The sequence below is a fragment of the Eumetopias jubatus genome, unplaced genomic scaffold (genome assembly GCF_037043125.1).
Source record: "Eumetopias jubatus isolate StellerSeaLion01/CBP00866 unplaced genomic scaffold, mEumJub1_p1.0 scaffold_12, whole genome shotgun sequence".
In the NCBI taxonomy this organism is placed as follows: domain Eukaryota; kingdom Metazoa; phylum Chordata; class Mammalia; order Carnivora; family Otariidae; genus Eumetopias; species Eumetopias jubatus.
In genome coordinates, this window is record NW_028274818.1 from 57103367 (window position 1) to 57122747 (window position 19381).

At 37.7% G+C, this 19381-nt stretch overlaps 1 protein-coding gene across 2 annotated transcripts in view; it reads left to right on the top strand.

Annotated features, from left to right (window-relative positions):
* The window catches only part of NME7 (NME/NM23 family member 7), a 314736-nt gene that overhangs the window by 61021 nt on the left and 234334 nt on the right, over positions 1–19381 (top strand). For both annotated transcript variants that reach the window (XM_028123018.2, XM_028123020.2), the window contains 3 exons: positions 1088–1138; positions 2399–2606; positions 16250–16355. In XM_028123018.2, the coding sequence (XP_027978819.1) occupies positions 1088–1138; positions 2399–2606; positions 16250–16355 (365 nt within the window). The remainder of the gene's footprint in view (positions 1–1087; positions 1139–2398; positions 2607–16249; positions 16356–19381) is intronic.

A 19381-nucleotide genomic window follows, 5' to 3' on the forward strand; every position in this document is an offset into this window, starting at 1 on the left:
AAGCAGATTTTAAAACATAAGATCTAAGAGAGAAAACTATAACTATTAAATTAAAATTCTAGCCTACCCGTTCAAGTTTAAAACCTGAAGAAGAAAGTGACAAATTCTGAATTTGAAGGTGGCTTTGCATTTTTTTATGTAACTTATTTGAACTCTAAAGAACAAATAATTCTTAGGAATGAGATCTTGCCATTTGCAATGACGTGGATAGAACTGGAGGGTGTTATGCTGAGTGAAATAACTCAATCAGAGAAAGACATGTATCATATGACCTCACTGATATGAGGAATTCTTAATCTCAGGAAACAAACGGAGGGTTGCTGGAGTGGGGGTGGGGTGGGAGGGATGGGGTGGCTGGGTGATAGACATTGGGGGAGGGTATGTGCTATGGTGAGCGCTGTGAATTGTGCAAGACTGTTGAATCACAGATCTGTACCTCTGAAACAAATAATGCAATATATGTTAAGAAAAAAATATAAAGAAGAAGAAGATAGCAGGAGGGGAAGAATGAAGGGGAGTAAATCGGAGGGGGAGACGAACCATGAGAGACGATGGACTCTGAAAAACAAACTGAGGGTTCTAGAGGGGAGGGGGGTGGGGGGATGGGTTAGCCTGGTGATGGGTATTAAAGAGGGCACGTTCTGCGTGGAGCACTGGGTGTTATGCACAAACAATGAATCATGGAACACTACATCCAAAACTAATGATGTAATGTATGGTGATTAACATAACAATAAAAAATTTAAAGAAAAAAGAACAAATAATTCTTATTGGTCAAATGTTAAACTTTGTTTCAAGAATGTTAAAGATGGTGGTGCAAAGTAAGATAGTAGATATGAACATGAGCAGAAAAGTAAATATTGCTCTTAAATTCATTGTAATTTTATATCTTAAGAGATATTCAGGTAGCAAAAAATTTGAAAAGTGGGAGGATTTGAGCAGAATATTTGGTGAAAAGTCATTAATCAGTTTACATACAGATCAAAAGAGGATTTCATCTTTATTTTATTAATGAAAGCTAAAATATTTTAGTAAAATAATTTTTTAAATATAATTCTTAACTGTTGTCATTTTGCTTATTTGACAGGAAAGATGCAATGGATTTTCATATAGACCATCAGTCAAGGCCCTTTTTAAAGTAGGTGCTGAATTTGGGGCAAGTGGTTTACAATGGAGGATATCCCCAAAACTAAAGAATTGTAGTTTTACAATTCAGAAATTTGTGACATGGAAAGCATCTGTCAAAAGGATCATAGCAACATCTTGCAACTGTAGAGAACTATTTTATAAGAATTGTTTTTTTCTGTCCTTTTATTAGATTAGAATTTTTATCATTAAAAATCTTAAACTTTAATCAGGAGCAAATAGGATGATTTGCTTAAATTAGAAAAGGTATAGCTTTCTTTTTAGATTTCAGTAGATTAAAAGAGTGATAATTATATTTTATGTTGAGTATTTTTTAAAAGGTTTTTAAGATTTTTAAAGGTTTTTAAGATTTTTACTTGAGTAATCTCTACACCCAACATGGGACTCAAACTCTTAGCTCTTCTGACTGAGCCAGCCAGGCACCCCTGTGTTGAGTGTTTTTGTTGTGCTCTTGGCATTCTTGTATACATAAAACAATGTTCACAGAACCCTTATTAACTAATACTTTTGTTCCTTGAAATAGTATATGTTAGTATATGTATAACAAACTAGTGGCAAAGGGAAATGAGCTGCTGCTTTTCATGGCTTGGGCTACTGTGACTCAGTGCTGGATTTTTAATTAAGAACCTGTGTGTATGCTTTAATAACTTGAGATAAGAATATCCCAGAGTAGCTTTTATAGTAATTAGAGGATATTTTTTCAAGGCCTGTTAATTTCTGTTTTTTCTTTATCACTAGATCAACTCATTGTTTATTGACTGAAAGTTTACTGTCATCCTTTGAATTCTAATCTACACAAAAATAAATTCTAACTGTAAACATAAGAGCACTCTCATCATTTTCTATATTATGAAATTTTATTTGAATGCAGTGGTAAACCACATTAAAATAAAAAGGAAGATCCTTCTGTACCTTTCAGAGCAATGGGAGAAGCAATAATCAATTGGTCAATAATATGCCTTTTAAATCAATGAAGTAGTCTTAAATTCAATGAAACACTAATTTTTTTTTTTTTTTTGCCAACAGTAAATGATTTGACAACACTAGTGTTTTGTAGTGATTCAGGCTACCACAAGACACTCAATTTATGAAAATTTTATTTTGCCCATGCAGAATTCACTATATCCAATAGTTCTGAGATCATAATACTCATATGTGTGTTGAAGTACTCCAATTGTAATATATTCTTATTAACAGAGATACGTAGGTTGACAGAAAAATGAAGCAAATCAAGCTTTTACTTGTTCTGTAGTGAACTGATCCAGTTTATTACAAGTGGTCCTACTATCGCCATGGAGATTTTAAGAGATGATGCCATATGTGAGTGGAAAAGATTGCTTGGACCTGCAAACTCCGGGATGGCTCGTTCGGATGCTCCTGGAAGCCTGAGAGCCCTCTTTGGAACCGATGGCATAAGAAATGCAGCTCATGGCCCCGATTCTTTTGCTTCTGCTGCCAGAGTAAGGGGTTTTAAAAATATTTTAATTCTGTTTTTGTTTTGTTAAATGTTTTGTGTCAGAGTAAAGCATTTCTGTCACTGCTGACTTGGGACAGTTTCTACAGCTGATCTAAGAGTAGAGAAAACCTTGCCCCTTTGCCTAGGATTAAACAGTGGTTCGGTAATATGTCTCTTTTGTGAACTGGTAACCTTGTCATGGCCAAGATAAGTTTTCTCCAGTTAAAATACTCATCATCCCGGTTTACATTCCAAAGCCACTTAAATTATTCAGTCTCATCAATGTTTGAATTACTGACTTCATGTGAGACCAGTTGATGGATAGTAAATATTCATAAAGAAGCATCATTTCATATATTTTGTTTTTGGCTCAGATCTAATGCCATCTTCAAGTTTAACATCCTTTTCTTTTTCCCATTTGGAGCTAGTGTTTAAGAAAAAGTTTTTATGCCTCCTACCATTACTTCTTGTTTTAAATCCATATAAATAAGGTATACTGGTTATGGTGATGTTGATTTGATGAAGTTGCAAGTTTATTCTTAGCATCAAAACACGTTTCTCAGCTAACATAAGGTGGCTTTTAGTCTGGTCATGCTTTCATTAAAATAATATTAGGCAGTTTTTTAATAATTGAATTTTTCTTTTTCTGACAGCTCCATCAATAGATCCTTTCAGTTCTCCCTTCAAATTAGACCTCGAATCTGATTGTTGTGGGCTAGGTCACTGTTCTATTTTGTTTGGACTACTGCAAAAGCCTCCTAATTCTCCTTTCCTCTTCCTTCTCCTCTTACACTCAATTTATAAAAATTTTACCTTGCTCATGTAACATTAACTAGGCCAAGAGTGATCTTTTAAAAACAAATCAGATTAACAATTCAATTATTAAAGACTCTTCAGTGACTTTTTATCCCTTTTTAAAAGAATCACAAGTCTTTATTGTAGCCTCCAGAGCTCTAACCTGATCTGATTCCCTTCTGTCTCTCCGACTTTATCTCCAACCAGTCTCTCCCTTATTCACTGTGTCCCAGGTATACTGACCATCTTGCTATTCTTTGAATAGTGTATTTCTGCTTGGCTCATTCAATTAACAGGAAAGAAGACAGTGTATTTGGATGGGAGTGAGGGAAGGAGGAGCTGATGAGGTCACAGAAATAATCAGGAGAGATATCACATAGTCTTGTAGCCTGGGAGACCTTGAAGGGTTTTAAGTGGAGGACTGACATGTTTGACTTGGCATATAAAAGGGCCACACTGGTTTCTGCTTTGAGAATAGACTATAGAGGACAAGAGTAGCAACAGGGAGCCCAGTTAAGAGGCTGTTAACAATAATCCAGGGAGATGTTGGCTTAGACCAGGGTGGTAGCAGTAAGAGTATATAGATACATTTTAAAATACGTTTAAATGGTTGAAGGTCAAATGAACAAGAGTTCCTTCCAGATTCAATGTAGAATATGAGGAAAAGAGATAGCAAGGATTACTCCAAAGTTCTTGGCCTGAAGGACTGAAAGGCTCCAATTTACCTAACCTGAAATAAGGAAAGCTATGGCTAGGGTCAGTATGGATGGAAACTCAGGAGTTACATTTTGGACATTGCAAACTTAACATGGATGTTAGTTATCAAAGTAGAGAGACATTAGGCAAAAAATTAAGTTATGTGAGTCTGGAGTTGGGGAGGGAGGTTTGGACTAATGACATAAATATGAGGTCACTGACACCTAGATGGCATTAAAGCCACGAGAGACTGGTTGAGATTAGCTTGGAGAACGTACAGATAGAGAAGAAAAGAGAACAAAGATGGAGCCTTTCTGTCCTGGTAGAAGGTTGGGGAGGAGGATGCAGCAAAGGAGGTAGAGCAGGAGCCATCATTGAAGTAGAAGGAAAAAACTCAGACATAATTATGTTCTGGAGACCAAGTGGGGAAAGTATTCTAAAGGGAGAGAATGATCAGTGGGGTCAAATGAGGCAGATCTATCAAGAAAGAGGGGGACTGAGAATTGACTATTGGATTTTGCAGTGCAGAGTCATTGGTGAAGTTGGTAAGAGATGGAGGAGTGGAGGCAAAGTCCTACTGGAATGGATTTAAAAGAAAATTGGAGACTGAATATAGAAACCTTTTTGAGGAGTTTTGATGCAAGTTGAGGAAAGAAATGAGGTAGTAGATGTGAGGAAAAGCAGGGTCTTTTGAGAAGAATTACAGATGTGACAAATTGAGGATATAGGAAAAGAGGAAGACTTCCCGGCACAATGTAATTGATTAGGGTGAGCAGGAGTGGAAATTAGAGCCCAGGTTGACTGCACACTGGTGCAGGGGTAGTCATCTGGTGCAACAAATGGAAAGGCAGAGTATGTGGGTACAGATGCTTATTCTGATTGCCTCACTTTTCTTAATAAGACAGTAGGAAGCAAGGTCAAAAACAGCTAAAAGTGAGGATGGGAGAGAAGGTGTTTATTGTTTGAAGAGAGAAATATGATTTGCAAATATTTTCTCACAGTGTATTATTTGCATTTTTATTCTAACAATGTCCTTGGATGAGTAGAAGTTTTTAGTTTTGAAGTCCAGTTTCTCAATTCATTCTTTCATTGTGGTGTCTCATCTAAGAAACTATATGTAACTAATGAATCATTGAACACTACATCAAAAATTAATGATGTACTATACAGTGGCTAACTGAACATAATTAAAAAAAAGAAATTGTCACCTCATCCAAGGTCACAAAATTTTCCCGTTTGTTTTCTTCCAGAAATTTTAGTTTTTGCTTTTATATTTAGCTCCATGATCCATTTTTTTTTAAAGATTTATTTATTTGAGAGAGCAAGAATGAGAGAGAGAGTACATGAGAGGGGAGAGGGCCAGAGGGAGAAGCAGGCTCCTCGCTGAGCAGGGAGCCCGATGTGGGACTCGATCCTGGGACTCCAGGATCATGACCTGAGCCGAAGGCAGTCACTTAACCAACTGAGCCACCCAGGCACCCCATGATCCATTTTGAGTTAATTTTTATATATGGTATAGCATATGACCCAAATTTATTGTTTTGCATATAGACATCTGATTGTTCCAGCACCATTAGTTAAAATCACAATTTGTTCTCCACTTAATTGCCTTTGCACATTTGTCATATTCGTTGACTATATATCTGTGAATATTTCTGGATTCTTTCTGCTTTATTGATCTATTTGTCTTTCTTTATGCTGATTTCACACCTATTAAGAAAAGAAACATCGCCATTAGAAATGGGCAAAAATTTGAACAGGCACTAATCAAAGATGATACATGAATGGTATATAAGCACACATTATGGAAGTACTAATTAAAACCTCAATGAGATACCACTACACACCTTTTAGAATGGCTAAGGTTTAAACGACTGACCATTTCAAGTGGCAAGTGTGAGGAGAAACTAGAACTGTCATACGCTGCTGATGAGAATTTAAAAGGGTACAATCACTTTAGAGAACAGTTTGGCAGTTAACTAAAATGTTAAACATATATCTACCCTATGATCCAACTATTCCTCTCCTAAGTATTTTCCCAGGAGAAATGAAAGCAAATATCAATACGAAGACTTGTACTTGAGGGTTTTGTTCATAACAGCCTTATTTGTGATATCCAAAAACTAGAGATAACCCAAATGTCCCAAGAGATGAGTGGCTAAACAAATCATGATATTACCACATGGAATAATATTTGGCAATAAAAAGGAATGAAATATTGATATACACTACAGTGGATGAATCTCAAAATAATCTTGCTAAGGGAAAGCTAGACAAAAGAGTACATACTATATAACTATATTTGAGTAAAATTGTTAAAAATTAAACTAATTCATAACGGTGGAAAACAGATCATTGGTTATAGGGCCAACTTATTAATGGTAAGGGAGGTAATGGTAATGGTTAATGGGGGGAGGCAGGGAGAGGAAGAAGAAAGGGATTATCCAAAGGAAGGAGGGGTGACTGATATGTTTATTATCTTGATTGTGGTGATATTTTCATGGGAATAAACAAATGTCAAAACTTATCAAATTGTATCCTTTAAATATATTCAGTTTAAAGTATGTTAACTGGACCTCAACAAAACTTAAAAACCAGTAACAACAACTCTGTTCAACTATTATCAATTTCTTGGTTCTGTGTGAGGTATGCTTCCTTGATGCTTGCTTCATGCCTACTGCATACCTCTATTACTTACCATATTTTAAAAGCATTTGTGTTTATGTTTACCCTCCTAGTAGACTGTGAATTCTTTGAGGATGTCCAATTTATTGTCATACCTCCAAGATCTAGGTCACTGGTGTTCACAGAAGTTTTGAAATTCAAAACAACAACAAACCTTATTTTTTTTTTAAATTTTTTATTGTTATGTTAATCACCATACATTACATCATTAGTTTTTGATGTAGGGTTCCATAATTCATTGTTTGTGCATAACACCCAGTGCTCCATGCAGAATGTGCCCTCTTTAATACCCATCACCAGGCTAACCCATCTCCGCCCTTCCTCCCCTCTAGAGCCCTCAGTTTGTTTTTCAGAGTCCATTGTCTCTCATGGTTTGTCTCCCTCTCCGACTTACTCCCCTTCATTCTTCCCCTCCTGCTATCTTCTTTTTCTTTTTTCTTAACATATGTTGCATTATTTGTTTCAGAAGTACAGATCTGCGACTCAACAGTCTTGCACAATTCACAGCGCTCACCATAGCACATACCCTCCCCAATGTCTATCACCCAGCCACCCCATCCCTCCCACCCCCCACCACTCCAGCAACACTCAGTAACAAACCTTATGTTTATTGGGTGCTCACTATGTGACTGGCACTGTTCCAGACACTTTAGTATCTCATTTAATTCTCACAATCTCCTATGCATTTGCTTATATCATCCCAATTTACCAGGAACTGAGATTCCGTGAATTTAAGCACCTTGGCCTCATGAGGACTTAAGCCCAGGCACCTCTGGCTCCACAGCCCCGTGCTTAACCACCATCCTCCACTGTGTATGCTGAAAGTGGCGGCCTACCTTGTTTTAAACATTACAGTATTTTATTTTATTTTATTTTAAAGATTTGATTTATTTTTTAGAGAGAGATAGAGAGAGCACAGAGGGGAGCAAGGAGGGGAAGAAGCAGACTCCCCACTGAGCAGGGAGCCTGTGTGGGGCTCAATCCCAGGAACTCCAGGATCATGACCTAAGTTGAAGGCAGACACTTACCTGACTGAGCGACCCAGGTGCTCCCATTACAGTCTTTTAGAATACAGAAGTAATGGAAACACTTCTGGAGAATTTGGAAATTGAGAAAAGAATGTTTGGCATTAGTAATCCTGCCTGTGATGTTTACAGTTTGTTTATGGCATATTTCTTCCAGCTCATTCCCTTGATCATTTATATAATTTATGAACTAAACACCATGTACATGATTTAAATTTTTTCTATTAATTGTATTTTATTATGTTAGTCACCATATATTACATCATTAGTGTTTTTATTTTATTTTATTATGTTAATCACCATACATTACATCATTAGTGTTTGATGTAGTGTTCCATGATTCATTGTTTGCATATAACACCCAGTGCTTCATGCAATATGTGCCCTCCTTAATACCCATCACTGGGCTTATCCATCCCCCCACCACCCTCCCTTCTAAAACCGTCAGTTGTTTCTCAGAGGCCATAGTCTCTCATTTGTCTCCCCCTCCAATTCCCCCCCCCCCCATTTTTCCCTTCCTACTAAATTTTTTTTTTAACATGTAATGTATTATTTGTTTCAGAGGTAAGGTCTGTGATTCATCAGTCTTACACATTTCACAGCACTCATCATAGCACATACCCTCCCCAATGTCCATCACCCAGCACCCCCATCCCTCCCACCCCCTACCACTCCAGCAACCCTCAGTTTGTTTCCTGAGATTAAGAATCTCTTATGGTTTGTCTCCCTCTCTGGTTTCATCTTGTTTCATTTTTCCCTCCCTTCCCCTATGATCCTCTGTCTTGTTTCTCCAATTCCTCATAACAGTGAGATCATATGATACTTGTCTTTCACTGATTGACTTATTTTGCTTAGCATAATACCCTCTAGTTCCATCCATGTCGTTGCAAATGGCAAGATTTTGGGTTTTATTGATGGCTGCATAATATTCCAGGGTGTGTGTGTGTGTGTGTGTGTGTGTGTGTGTACTGCATCTTCTTTATCCATTCATCTGTTGATGGACATCTTGGCTCTTTCCACAGTTTGGCTATTGTGGACATTGCTGCTATAAACATCAAGGTGCACGTACTCCTTTGGATCCCCACATTTGTATCTTTGGGATAAATACCCAGTAGTGCAATTGCTGGATCGTATGGTAGTTCTATTTGCAACTTTTTGAGGAACCTCCATACTGTTTTCCAGAGTGGTTGCACCAGCTTGCATTCCCACCAACAGTGTAGGAGGGTTCCCCTTTCTCTGATTCCCGCCAACATCTGTCGTTTCCTGACTTGTTAATTTTAGCCATTCTGACTGGTGTGAGGTGGTATCTCATTGAGGTTTTGATTTGGATTTCCCTGGTGCCGAGCGATGTTGAGCACTTTTTCATGTGTCTGTTGGCCATTTGGATGTCTTCTTTGGAAAAATGTCTGTTCATGTCTTCTGCCCATTTCTTGATTGGATTATTTGTTCTTTGGGTGTGGAGTTTGATAAGTTCTTTATAGATTTTGGATACTAGCCCTTTATCTGATATGTCATTTGCAAATATCTTCTCCCATTCTGTCGGTTGTCTTTTGGTTTTGTAGACTGTTTCTTTTGCTGTGCAGAAGCTTTTTATCTTGATGAAGTCCCAATAGTTCATATTTGCCCTTGCTTCCCTTCCCTTTGGCGATGTGTCTAGGAAGATGTTGCTGCAGCTGAGGTCGAAGAGGTTGCTGCCTGTGTTCTCCTTTTGGATTTTGATGGACTCCTGTCTCATATTTAGGTCTTTCAACCATTTGGAGTCTATTTTTGTGTGTGGTGTAAGGAAATGGTCCAGTTTCATTCTTCTGCATGTGGCTGTCCAATTTTCCCAACAGTATTTGTTGAAGAGGCTGTCTTTTTTCCACTGGACATACTTTCCTGCTTTGTCAAAGATTAGTTGACCATAGAGTTGAGGGTCCATTTCTGCGCTCTCTGTTCTGTTCCATTCCTCTATGTGTCAGTTTTTGTGCCAGTACCATACTGTCTTGATGATGACAGCTTTGTAATAGAGCTGGAAGTCCGGAATTGTGATGCTGCCAGCTTTGCTTTTCTTTTTCAGCATTGCTCTGGCTATTCGGGGTCTCTTCTGGTTCCATACAAATTTTAGGATTATTTGTTCCATTTCTTTGAAAAAAGTGGATGGCATTTTGGTGGGGATTGCCTTGAATGTGTAGATTGCTCTAGGTAGCATGGACATCTTCACAATATTTGTTCTTCCAATCCATGAGCATGGAACGTTTTTCCATTTCTTTGCGTCTTCCTCAATTTCTTTCATGAGTATTATATAGTTTTCTGAGTACAGATCCTTTGCCTCTTTGGTTAGATTTATTCCTAGGTATCTTGTAGTTTTGGGTGTAATTGTAAATGGGATCGACTCTTAATTTCCCTCTCTTCTGTCTTGTTGGTGTATAGGAATGCCACTGATTTCTGTGCATTGATTTTATATACTGCCACTTTACTGAATTCCTGTATGACTTCTAGCAGTTTTGGGGTGGAGTCTTTTGGGTTTTCCACATAACGTATCATATCCTCTGCAAACAGTGAGAGTTTGACTTCTTTGCCGATTTGGATGCCTTTGATTTCTTTTTGTTGTCTGATTGCTGTGCCTAGGACTTCTAATACTATGTTGAATAGCAGTGCTGATAGTGGACATCCTTGCCGCGTTCCTGACCTTAGGGGGAAAGCTCTCAGGTTTTCCCCATTGAGAATGATATTTGCATTAGGTTATTCATAGATGACTTTTATGATATTGAGGTATAACCCTCTATCCCTATACTCTGAAGAGTTTTGATCAAGAAAAGATGCTGTACTTTGTCAAATGCTTTTTCTGCATCTATTGAGAGGATCGTATGATTCTTGTTCTTTCTTTTATCAATGTACTGTATCACGTTGATTGATTTGCAGATGTTGAACCAACCTTGCAGCCCAGGGATAAATCCCACTTGGTTGTGGTGAATAATCCTTTTAATGTACTGTTGGGTCCTATTGGCTAGTATTTTGGTGAGTTTTGCATCCATGTTCATCAAGGGTATTGGTCTGTAATTCTCCTTTTTGATGGCGTCTTTGGTTTGGGGATAAAGGTAAGTGTGGCCTCATAAAATGAGTTTGGAAGTTTTTCTTCCATTTCTATTTTTTGGAACAGTTTCAGAAGAAAAGGTATTAATTCTTCTTTAAATGTTTGGTAGAATTCCCTGGGAAGCCATCTGGCCCTGGCCTTTTGTTTGTTGGGAGATTTTTGATGACTGCTTCAATTTCCTTAGTGGTTATAGGTCTGTTCAGGTTTTCTGTTTCTTCCTGGTTCAGTTTTGGTAGTTGATACATCCCTAGGAATGCATCCATTTCTTCCAGGTTCTCCAATTTGTTGGCATAGAGTTGCTCATAATATGTTCTTATAATTGTTTGTATTTCTTTGGTGTTGGTTGTGATCTCTCCTCTTTCATTCATGATTTTGTTGATTTATGTCATTTATCTTTTCTTTTTGATAAGTCACGCCAGGGGTTTATCAATCTTGTTAATTCTTTCAGAGAACCAGCTCCTCGTTTCGTTGATCTGTTATACTGTTCTTTTGGTTTCTAGTTCATTGATTTCTGCTCTGATCTTTATTATTTCTCTTCTCCTGCTGGGTTTAGGCTTTATTTGCTGTTTTCTCTCCAGCTCCATTAGGTGTACCGTTAGGTTGTGTATTTGAGACCTTTCTTGTTTCTTGAGAAAGCCTTGTATTGCTATATACTTTCCTCTTAGGACTGCCTTTGCTGCATCCCAAAGATTTTGAATAATTGTGTTTTCATTTTCATTCGTTTGCATAAATTTTTTAATTGTTCTTTAATTTCCTGGTTGACCCATTCATTCTTTACTAGGATGCTCTTTAATCTCCATGTATTTGAGTTCTTTCCGACTTTCCTCTTGTGATATAGGTGTAGTTTCAAAGCATTGTGGTCTGAAAATATGCAGGGAATGATCCCAGTCTTTTGGTACCGGTTGAGACCTGATTTGTGGCCTAGGATGTGATCTCTTCTGGAGAATGTTCGATGGCAGTAGAGAAGAATGTGTATTCCGTTGCTTTGGGATGGAATGTTCTGAATATGTCTGTGAAGTCCATTTGGTCCAGTGTGTCATTTAAAGTCTTTATTTCCTTGTTGGTCTTTTGCTTAGATGATCTGTCCATTTCATTGAGGGGGGTGTTAAAGTCCCCCACTATTATTGTATTGTTGTCAATGTGTTTCTTTGCTTTTGTTATTAATTGCCTTTTATAATTATAATTAGGGGCATAGATATTTACAATTGTTAGCCCTTCTTGTTGGATAGATCCTTTAAGTAGAATATAGTGTCCTCCTCTTCTCTTATTATAGTCTTTGGTTTAAAATCTAATTTGTCTGATATAAGGATTGTCACCCCAGCTTTCTTTTGGTGTCCATTAGCATGGTAAATGGTTTTCCACCCCCTCACTTTCAATCTGGGTGTGTCTTTGGGTCTAAAATGAGTCTCTTGCAGACAGCTTATTGATGGGTCTTTTTTTTTTTTTTTCCCAATCTGATAACCTGTGTTTTGATTGGGGCATTTAGTCCACTCACATTCAGGGTAACTAGTGAAAGGTATGAATTTAGGGCCACTGTATTGCCTGTAAGGTGAATGTTACTGTATATTGTCTGTGTTCCTTTCTGGTCTATGTTGCTTTTAGGCTCTGTCTTTGCTTAGAGGACCTCTTTCAATATTTTTTGTAGGGCTGGTTTCATGTTTGCAAATTCCTTTAGTTTTTGTTTGTCCTGGAAGCTTTTTATCTCTCCTTCTATTTTCAATGACAGCCTAGCTTGATATAGTATTCTTGGCTGCATATTTTTCTCGTTTAATGCTCTGAATATATCATGCTAGTCCTTTCTGGCCTGCCAGGTCTCTGTGGATAGGTCTGTTGCCAATCTAATATTTCTACCATTGTAGGTTACATATCTCTTCTCCTGAGCTGCTTTCAGCATTTTTTCTTTGTCTCTGAGACTCATAAGTTTTAGTATTATATGTAGATATTCTACAAAAATAGGTGTTGACCTATTTTTATTGATTTTGAGAGGGGTTCTCTGTGTCTCCTGGATTTTGATGCCTGTTTGCTTCCCCAAATTAGGGAAGTTCTCTGCTATAATTTGCTCCAATATACCTTCTGCCCCTCTCTCTCTTTCTTCTTCTTCTGGGATCCCAATTATTCTAATGTTGTTTCATCTTATTTTATCTCTTATCTCTCGATTTCTGCCCTCGTGATCCAGTACTTGTTTATCTCTCTTTTTCTCGGCTTCTTATTTTCCATCATTTGGTCTTTATCACTGATTCTGTCTTCTGCCTCATTTATCCTGGCAGTTAGAGCCTCCATTTTTCATTGCACCTCATTAATAGCCTTTTTGATTTCAACTTGGTTAGATGTTAGTTCTTTTATTTCTCCAGAAAGGGTTTCTCTAATAACTTCCATGCTTTTTCAAGCCCAGCTAGTATCTTTAAAGTCATGATTCTGAACTCTAGGTCCGACATCATACTAATGTCCGTATTGAGTAGCTCCCTGGCTGTCAGTACTACCTCTTTTTCTTTTTTTTGAGGTGATTTTTTTCCGTTTTGTCATTTTGTCCAGAGGAGGATAGATGAATGAGAGAACAAAATGCTAACAGCGTAACAACGTCCCCAGCAAATATACTCTAAACAAATCAGAAAAGACCTGAAACTGGGGGAAAAGAAAGGGAAAGAAAGAAAAAAGAAAAAGAAAAGAAAAAGAAAGAAAAAAACAAAAAGAGAATGAAACAAAAAAACAGAATATGATCAAATGTCATCAGTCTGGTGCATAGATCAGTGCCACACACTAGATTTTGGGTGTAATTTGTCTGTTAGACGAAAGTGCCTCCCAAAATTTTAAAGAAAGAAAAACTTATATATGTACAAAAATAATGGTTGATACGAAGAAGGGATGGACTATGAATGTAAAGATGAAAAGTATAAAAAATTTTATAAAAGGAATTGATAAGTTAGGAAGTTGTTTGAAAAAGGAAAGAAGAGTATTTAAAAAAAAAGCTAAAGAAAAAGAAAAGGGAGAAAATGTGATCAGGCAGGAGACTAGAACAAAGCCATACACTAGAGATTTAGGGTATATTTTGATCTGTTAGAAAAAACTGTATCTCAATATTTTAAAGAGAGAACAACTTATATATATATATGCCAGAAATAAGGGTAACTACTATGAAGGGATAGAATATGACTCTAAAAATGAAAAATAAAAATGTTTTTTAAAAAAGGGATTGATAAGATGTTGGTTGAAAAAGGGAAAAAGAAAAATTTAAAAAAAAAAGACAAAATTAACTTTGAAAGACTAAAGAATCATGGTAAAAAAAAAAATTGATGGATTCTATGTGCAGTATTCTCCCAGCTCTGGAGTTCTGCCGTTCTCATTGCTCGGTAAACTTGGTCTTGACTGGCTGTTCTTGCTGATCTTTTGGGGAGGGGCCTGTTGCCATGGTTTCCAAATGTCTTTGCCGGAGGTGGAATTGCCCCACCCTTGCTGGGTCTGGCCTAAGTAATCTGCTCGTGTTTGCTCTCGGGAGCTTTTGTTCCCTGCAAGCTTTCCGTACAGCTTTGGAGAATGAGAATGAAAATGGCGGCCTCCCAATCTGCCTGGAGGAGCTGAGAACTCGGGGCCCCACTCCTCAGTGCGCCCCCAGAGAAAAGGCAGTCAATCACTCCCGTCTCCCCCGTCTCCGGCTGCACTCTGTGCTCACCTAGCCTGTGACCGAGTGTTTCTATCTCTGGTACCCAGCTTGGTGTGGAGTTTCTAGACCCAGCAGATCCCTGCAGTGTGCTACCACGCTGCCCCTCCCGGGGGAGGAAGGGGAGTCTTCCTGGATCTGCCTCTTGTTGGGTCCCTGCTGGAGGAGCTGTGGCCCAACTGTGCCACGGATCATGGTTTATGGCAACCCTGAGCTGAGAGCCCGCTCCCCAGCTCCGTCTCTGCAGCCGGCTTCCCTTCTCTGATACTTGGGAGCTCTGCCACAATCAGGCACCCCTGGTCTTTCTGTGACCCCGAGGGTCCTAAGACCACACTGTCCCAGAGAGGGTTCCACCCCCTGCTTAGCCACTGGAACGACGTCCCTCAGCGGAGCAGACTTTTATAGGTTCCGATTTTGTGCTCCGCTGCTCTATTACTTGCTAGAGGCAGCTGATGGAGGCCCCCTCCCCCGCCATCTGATTCACTTCTCTGTGCATCCTACCTTCCAGAAAGTGGTCGCTTTACTATTCAGAGTTGTTGCTGTTCTTTTCTTCGATCTCCTGTTGAGTTCGTGGGTGTTCAGTATGGTTTCATCCCTATCCAGAATTCCTGAGACCAGATGAAATCCAGGTCTTTTACTCCTCCGCCATCTTGCTACGCGCCCCCCCATCTTTCTGTTTTTAAATTCAAGGAATGAGTATTTGAGCCATTTGTTTAGGTGCTAACGGACTTACAAAGCTATGCAGGTTAGTTACTTGCTTCAAATTTGAAATTTGTGAAGGGTAGTTACCCATATAATCACAGTTTTATAAAAGTATAGGGTACTGATTTGTGGCATCACAAAAGGCCTCCCAAAGGAGGTGACATTTGAAGTTGGTAGAATTCTTTGGACCTTGGGCAGAGGGTTTTATAGGGAATAGTAGAAATAACAGTATTAAAAGCTTAGAGTCAGGAAAACTTCTGTCTAAATGATTAAAATAATTAATTAGTGTGTGTTTGGGCTGTTCAAGTTGCTGAGTTGTCATCTAAGTGAACATTGTGAAAAGCAATTTACATAGCCTGAGTCTGGTTATAAAATAAAGTTTTTATGATTTAATTGTATGCTAGAACTATAGTAAGTTCATTAGGTTGTTTTTTTTTTTTTCCCTAAGATTTTATTTTTTAGTAATCTCTACACCCAACATGGGACTCAAACCTACAACCCCAAGATTAAGAGTTGCATGCTGTACCGACTGAACCAGCCAGGTGCCCGCCAGTTCATTAGTTTTGACTGGTTAAAAGTAATTTTGTGGTTCTGATTCTTAAATACTAACTGTTTCTATAAAGAATTCCCTAGTTTTTAATTTTACATATTTTAATAAAAAGTTTAAAATTGGGCTTGTGTCTCTGAACTAATGCTTTGGGGAAAATAAGAACTTTGTTTTCATTACTGCCAGTATTCAAAATATGTTAAGACGTTATTAGTTTTAATCCTGGGGCAGAATGTACATATTCTCATTACTTTAATTAATACTTTTTTATATGATCTTTTGAGTATGAGACTTAAAACAGGGTTCAGTTAGTCTTTGTTAAAATCATTTTTGGAATTCTTGAAGCAAAGAATTTATATTATGAAACTTTAAAAGTAATTGCTTAGTTTTTCCCCTCTCACATAAATATTCTAGAAGTTCAAGATAAGAGATTACATAGGCCGAAGTTATTTCTCTCTGTCTTTAGGAAATGGAGTTATTTTTTCCTTCAAGTGGAGTTTGTGGACCAGCAAACACTGCTAAATTTACGAATTGTACCTGTTGCGTTATTAAGCCCCATGCCATCAGTGAAGGTAAGTGCTATCTTGAATACAATATATCCAAATATATTTTGTTAGTTTATTTTCTTGATATATATGCAGAAATTAAAATAAAATTTTAATATTTTAATTTTTTCTTTAAAAACATGAATAAAGACATGAGGGAAAAATCTGTCTCTATCTATAAATATCTTTGTATCTACATTCTTTTTTTAAAAAATATTTTATCTATTTATTTATTTGAGAGAGAGAATGAGATAGAGAGAGTACATGAGGGGGGGAGGGTCAGAGGGTGAAGCAGACTCCCTGCTCAGCAGGGACTCAATCCCGGGACTCCAGGATCATGACCTGAGCTGAAGGCAGTTTCTTAACCAACTGAGCCACCCAGGCACCCTTGTATTTACATTCTTAAAAAAGTTTTCCTTGAGTTGCTGATCATGGTCATGCTTATCCTGTTTCAGGTCTTGATTCCTTGACTTTTAATCTGCCTCCTCTCCTCCCAATGACATAACCAATTCACTTAATTCACTGAAATAATTCTCCTAATGAACAATTTAAAACGGTGTCTACCACATCTGTGGTATGCCCTTTCTGAGAAAGCTGGAGAAACTTCCTTTAGTTTTTAGTATCTGAAACAAAATTCTTTGAATATATAAATATATATATATAGGTACACATACACACATATGTACACATGTACGCACATGCATAGATAGGTAGATTGTATAGATGGCTGTATACTGAGAGTTTGCAAGCTTTTTTATCTTTATTTGTCTTCTATTTATTTTAGTCTGTTGTATGTAGTTTTGTCAACTATTCCAAATCCTTCTGGAAATGAGATGGATATAATTTAAAAGATTATCTTTAAAAAAACTAGAATATTCTAAATAATAAACATAATTGAGAGGGTTTTTTAGTTTTATTTTTTCTAAATATCAAAGTAATTCAGGTATACAGTAGAAAATTTGGAAAAAAAGGAAAGAAAACAGTAAAAGTTACCTGTTTTCCCATTATCTTGATATAGTCATTGTTAATATTTTTATATTTCCTACAAATCCTTTTCTTCTGAATGTGTGTATGTGTGTGTATGTGTGTACACTGACATGTAATTGTTAAGACGGTTGAGATGTGTGTCCATAAGCTATTGTTTTAATTTAATTTTAGGGAGCATTTTTGGATGCTCTTAATTCTTCATGAGTATTTCAATGGTTGTACCCTATGCAGTCATATAGATGTAGTATAATATTGGGATACTTAGGTTGTTTCCAGGTTTTGATGTTAAAAATATAGCTTTGAAGAATATTTTTATACATTAATATTTGACAGTATCTCTAATCATTTCATCTGGCTAGGTTCCTAGAAATAGAATTATTGGTTGAAAGGATCTGAACCTTAAAGATCTTGTTGCATAATGAATACTTCTTTAATTATTGAGGAAGTGCTTTAATATCTGTAGATCCTTAGGACCACAGTTATAGGGAACTAACATGCATCATGGGTAACGAACATTTACAGAGACCTTAACACCTTGTGCTGAGTTGTAAACTGAGTACCTTATACATTATCTCCTTTAATATTCACAGCAATTATGCCAAGTAGGTGGATATATCATTCTTTTCCAGATAAGTGAGCTGAGGCTATCTGAGAATAAGTTATTTCTGCCAATTTAGAGTAGGGAGTCCAAGATGCAGACCTGATCTCTTGTAACCTCCATGTTCTTTCCTCGACATGTTTGGCTCCATAGAAGATGTTTACAATAACATGTTTAGCAACACTTACACAGGCAGTAATAATAATATTTGAAAGGGCTGGTGTTGATAAGCTATGGAAAACAAAATTGGGATTACCTCAGGATGAATACACACAATATATACCCACATACATACACACACACACACACACACACACACACACACACACACACATACATAATATACACACTTTTTTTCCTTTTTTATTGTTATGTTAATCACCATATATTACATCATTAGTTTTTGATGTAGTGTTCCATGATTCATTGTTTGTGCATAACACCCAGTGCTCCATGCAGAACGTGCCCCCTTGAATACCCATCACCAGGCTAACCCATCCCCCCACCCTCCTCCCCTCTAGAACCCTGTTTGTTTTTCAGAGTCCATCGTCTCCCATGGTTCGTCTCCCCCTCTGACTTACTCCCCCTCATTCTACCCCTCCTGCTATTTTCTTTTGTCTTAACATATGTTGCATTATTTGTTTCAGAAGTACAGATCTGCGACTCAACAGTCTTGCACAATTCACAGCGCTCACCATAGCACATACCCTCCCCAATGTCTATCACCCAGCCACCCCATACCTCCCACCCCCCACCACTCCAGCAACACTCAGTTTGTTTCCCGAGATTAAGAATTCCTTATATCAGTGAGGTCATATGATACATGTCTTTCTCTGATTGACTTATTTCACTCAGCATAACACCTTCCAGTTCTATCCACGTCGTTGCAAATGGCAAGATCTCATTCCTTTTGATGGCTGCATAATATTCTATTGTGTATATATACCACCTCTTCTTTATCCATTCATCTGTCGATGGACATCTTGGCTCTTCCCACAGTTTGGCTATTGTGGACATTGCTGCTATAAACATTGGGGTGCACGTACCCCTTCGGATCCCTACATTTGTATCTTTGGGGTAAATACCCAGTAGTGCAATTGCTGGATCGTATGGTAGCTCTATTTTCAACTGTTTGAGGAACCTCCATACTGTTTTCCAGAGTGGCTGCACCAGCTTGCATTCCCACCAACAGTGTAGGAGGGTTCCCCTTTTCCGCATCCCCGCCAACATCTGTCGTTCCCTGACTTGTTAATTTTAGCCATTCTGACTGGTGTGAGGTGGTATCTCATTGAGGTTTTGATTTGGATTTCCCTGGTGCCGAGCGATGTTGAGCACTTTTTCATGTGTCTGTTGGCCATTTGGATGTCCTCTTTGGAAAAATGTCTGTTCATGTCTTCTGCCCATTTCTTGATTGGATTATTTGTTCTTTGGGTGTTGAGTTTCATTAGTTCTTTATAGATTTTGGATA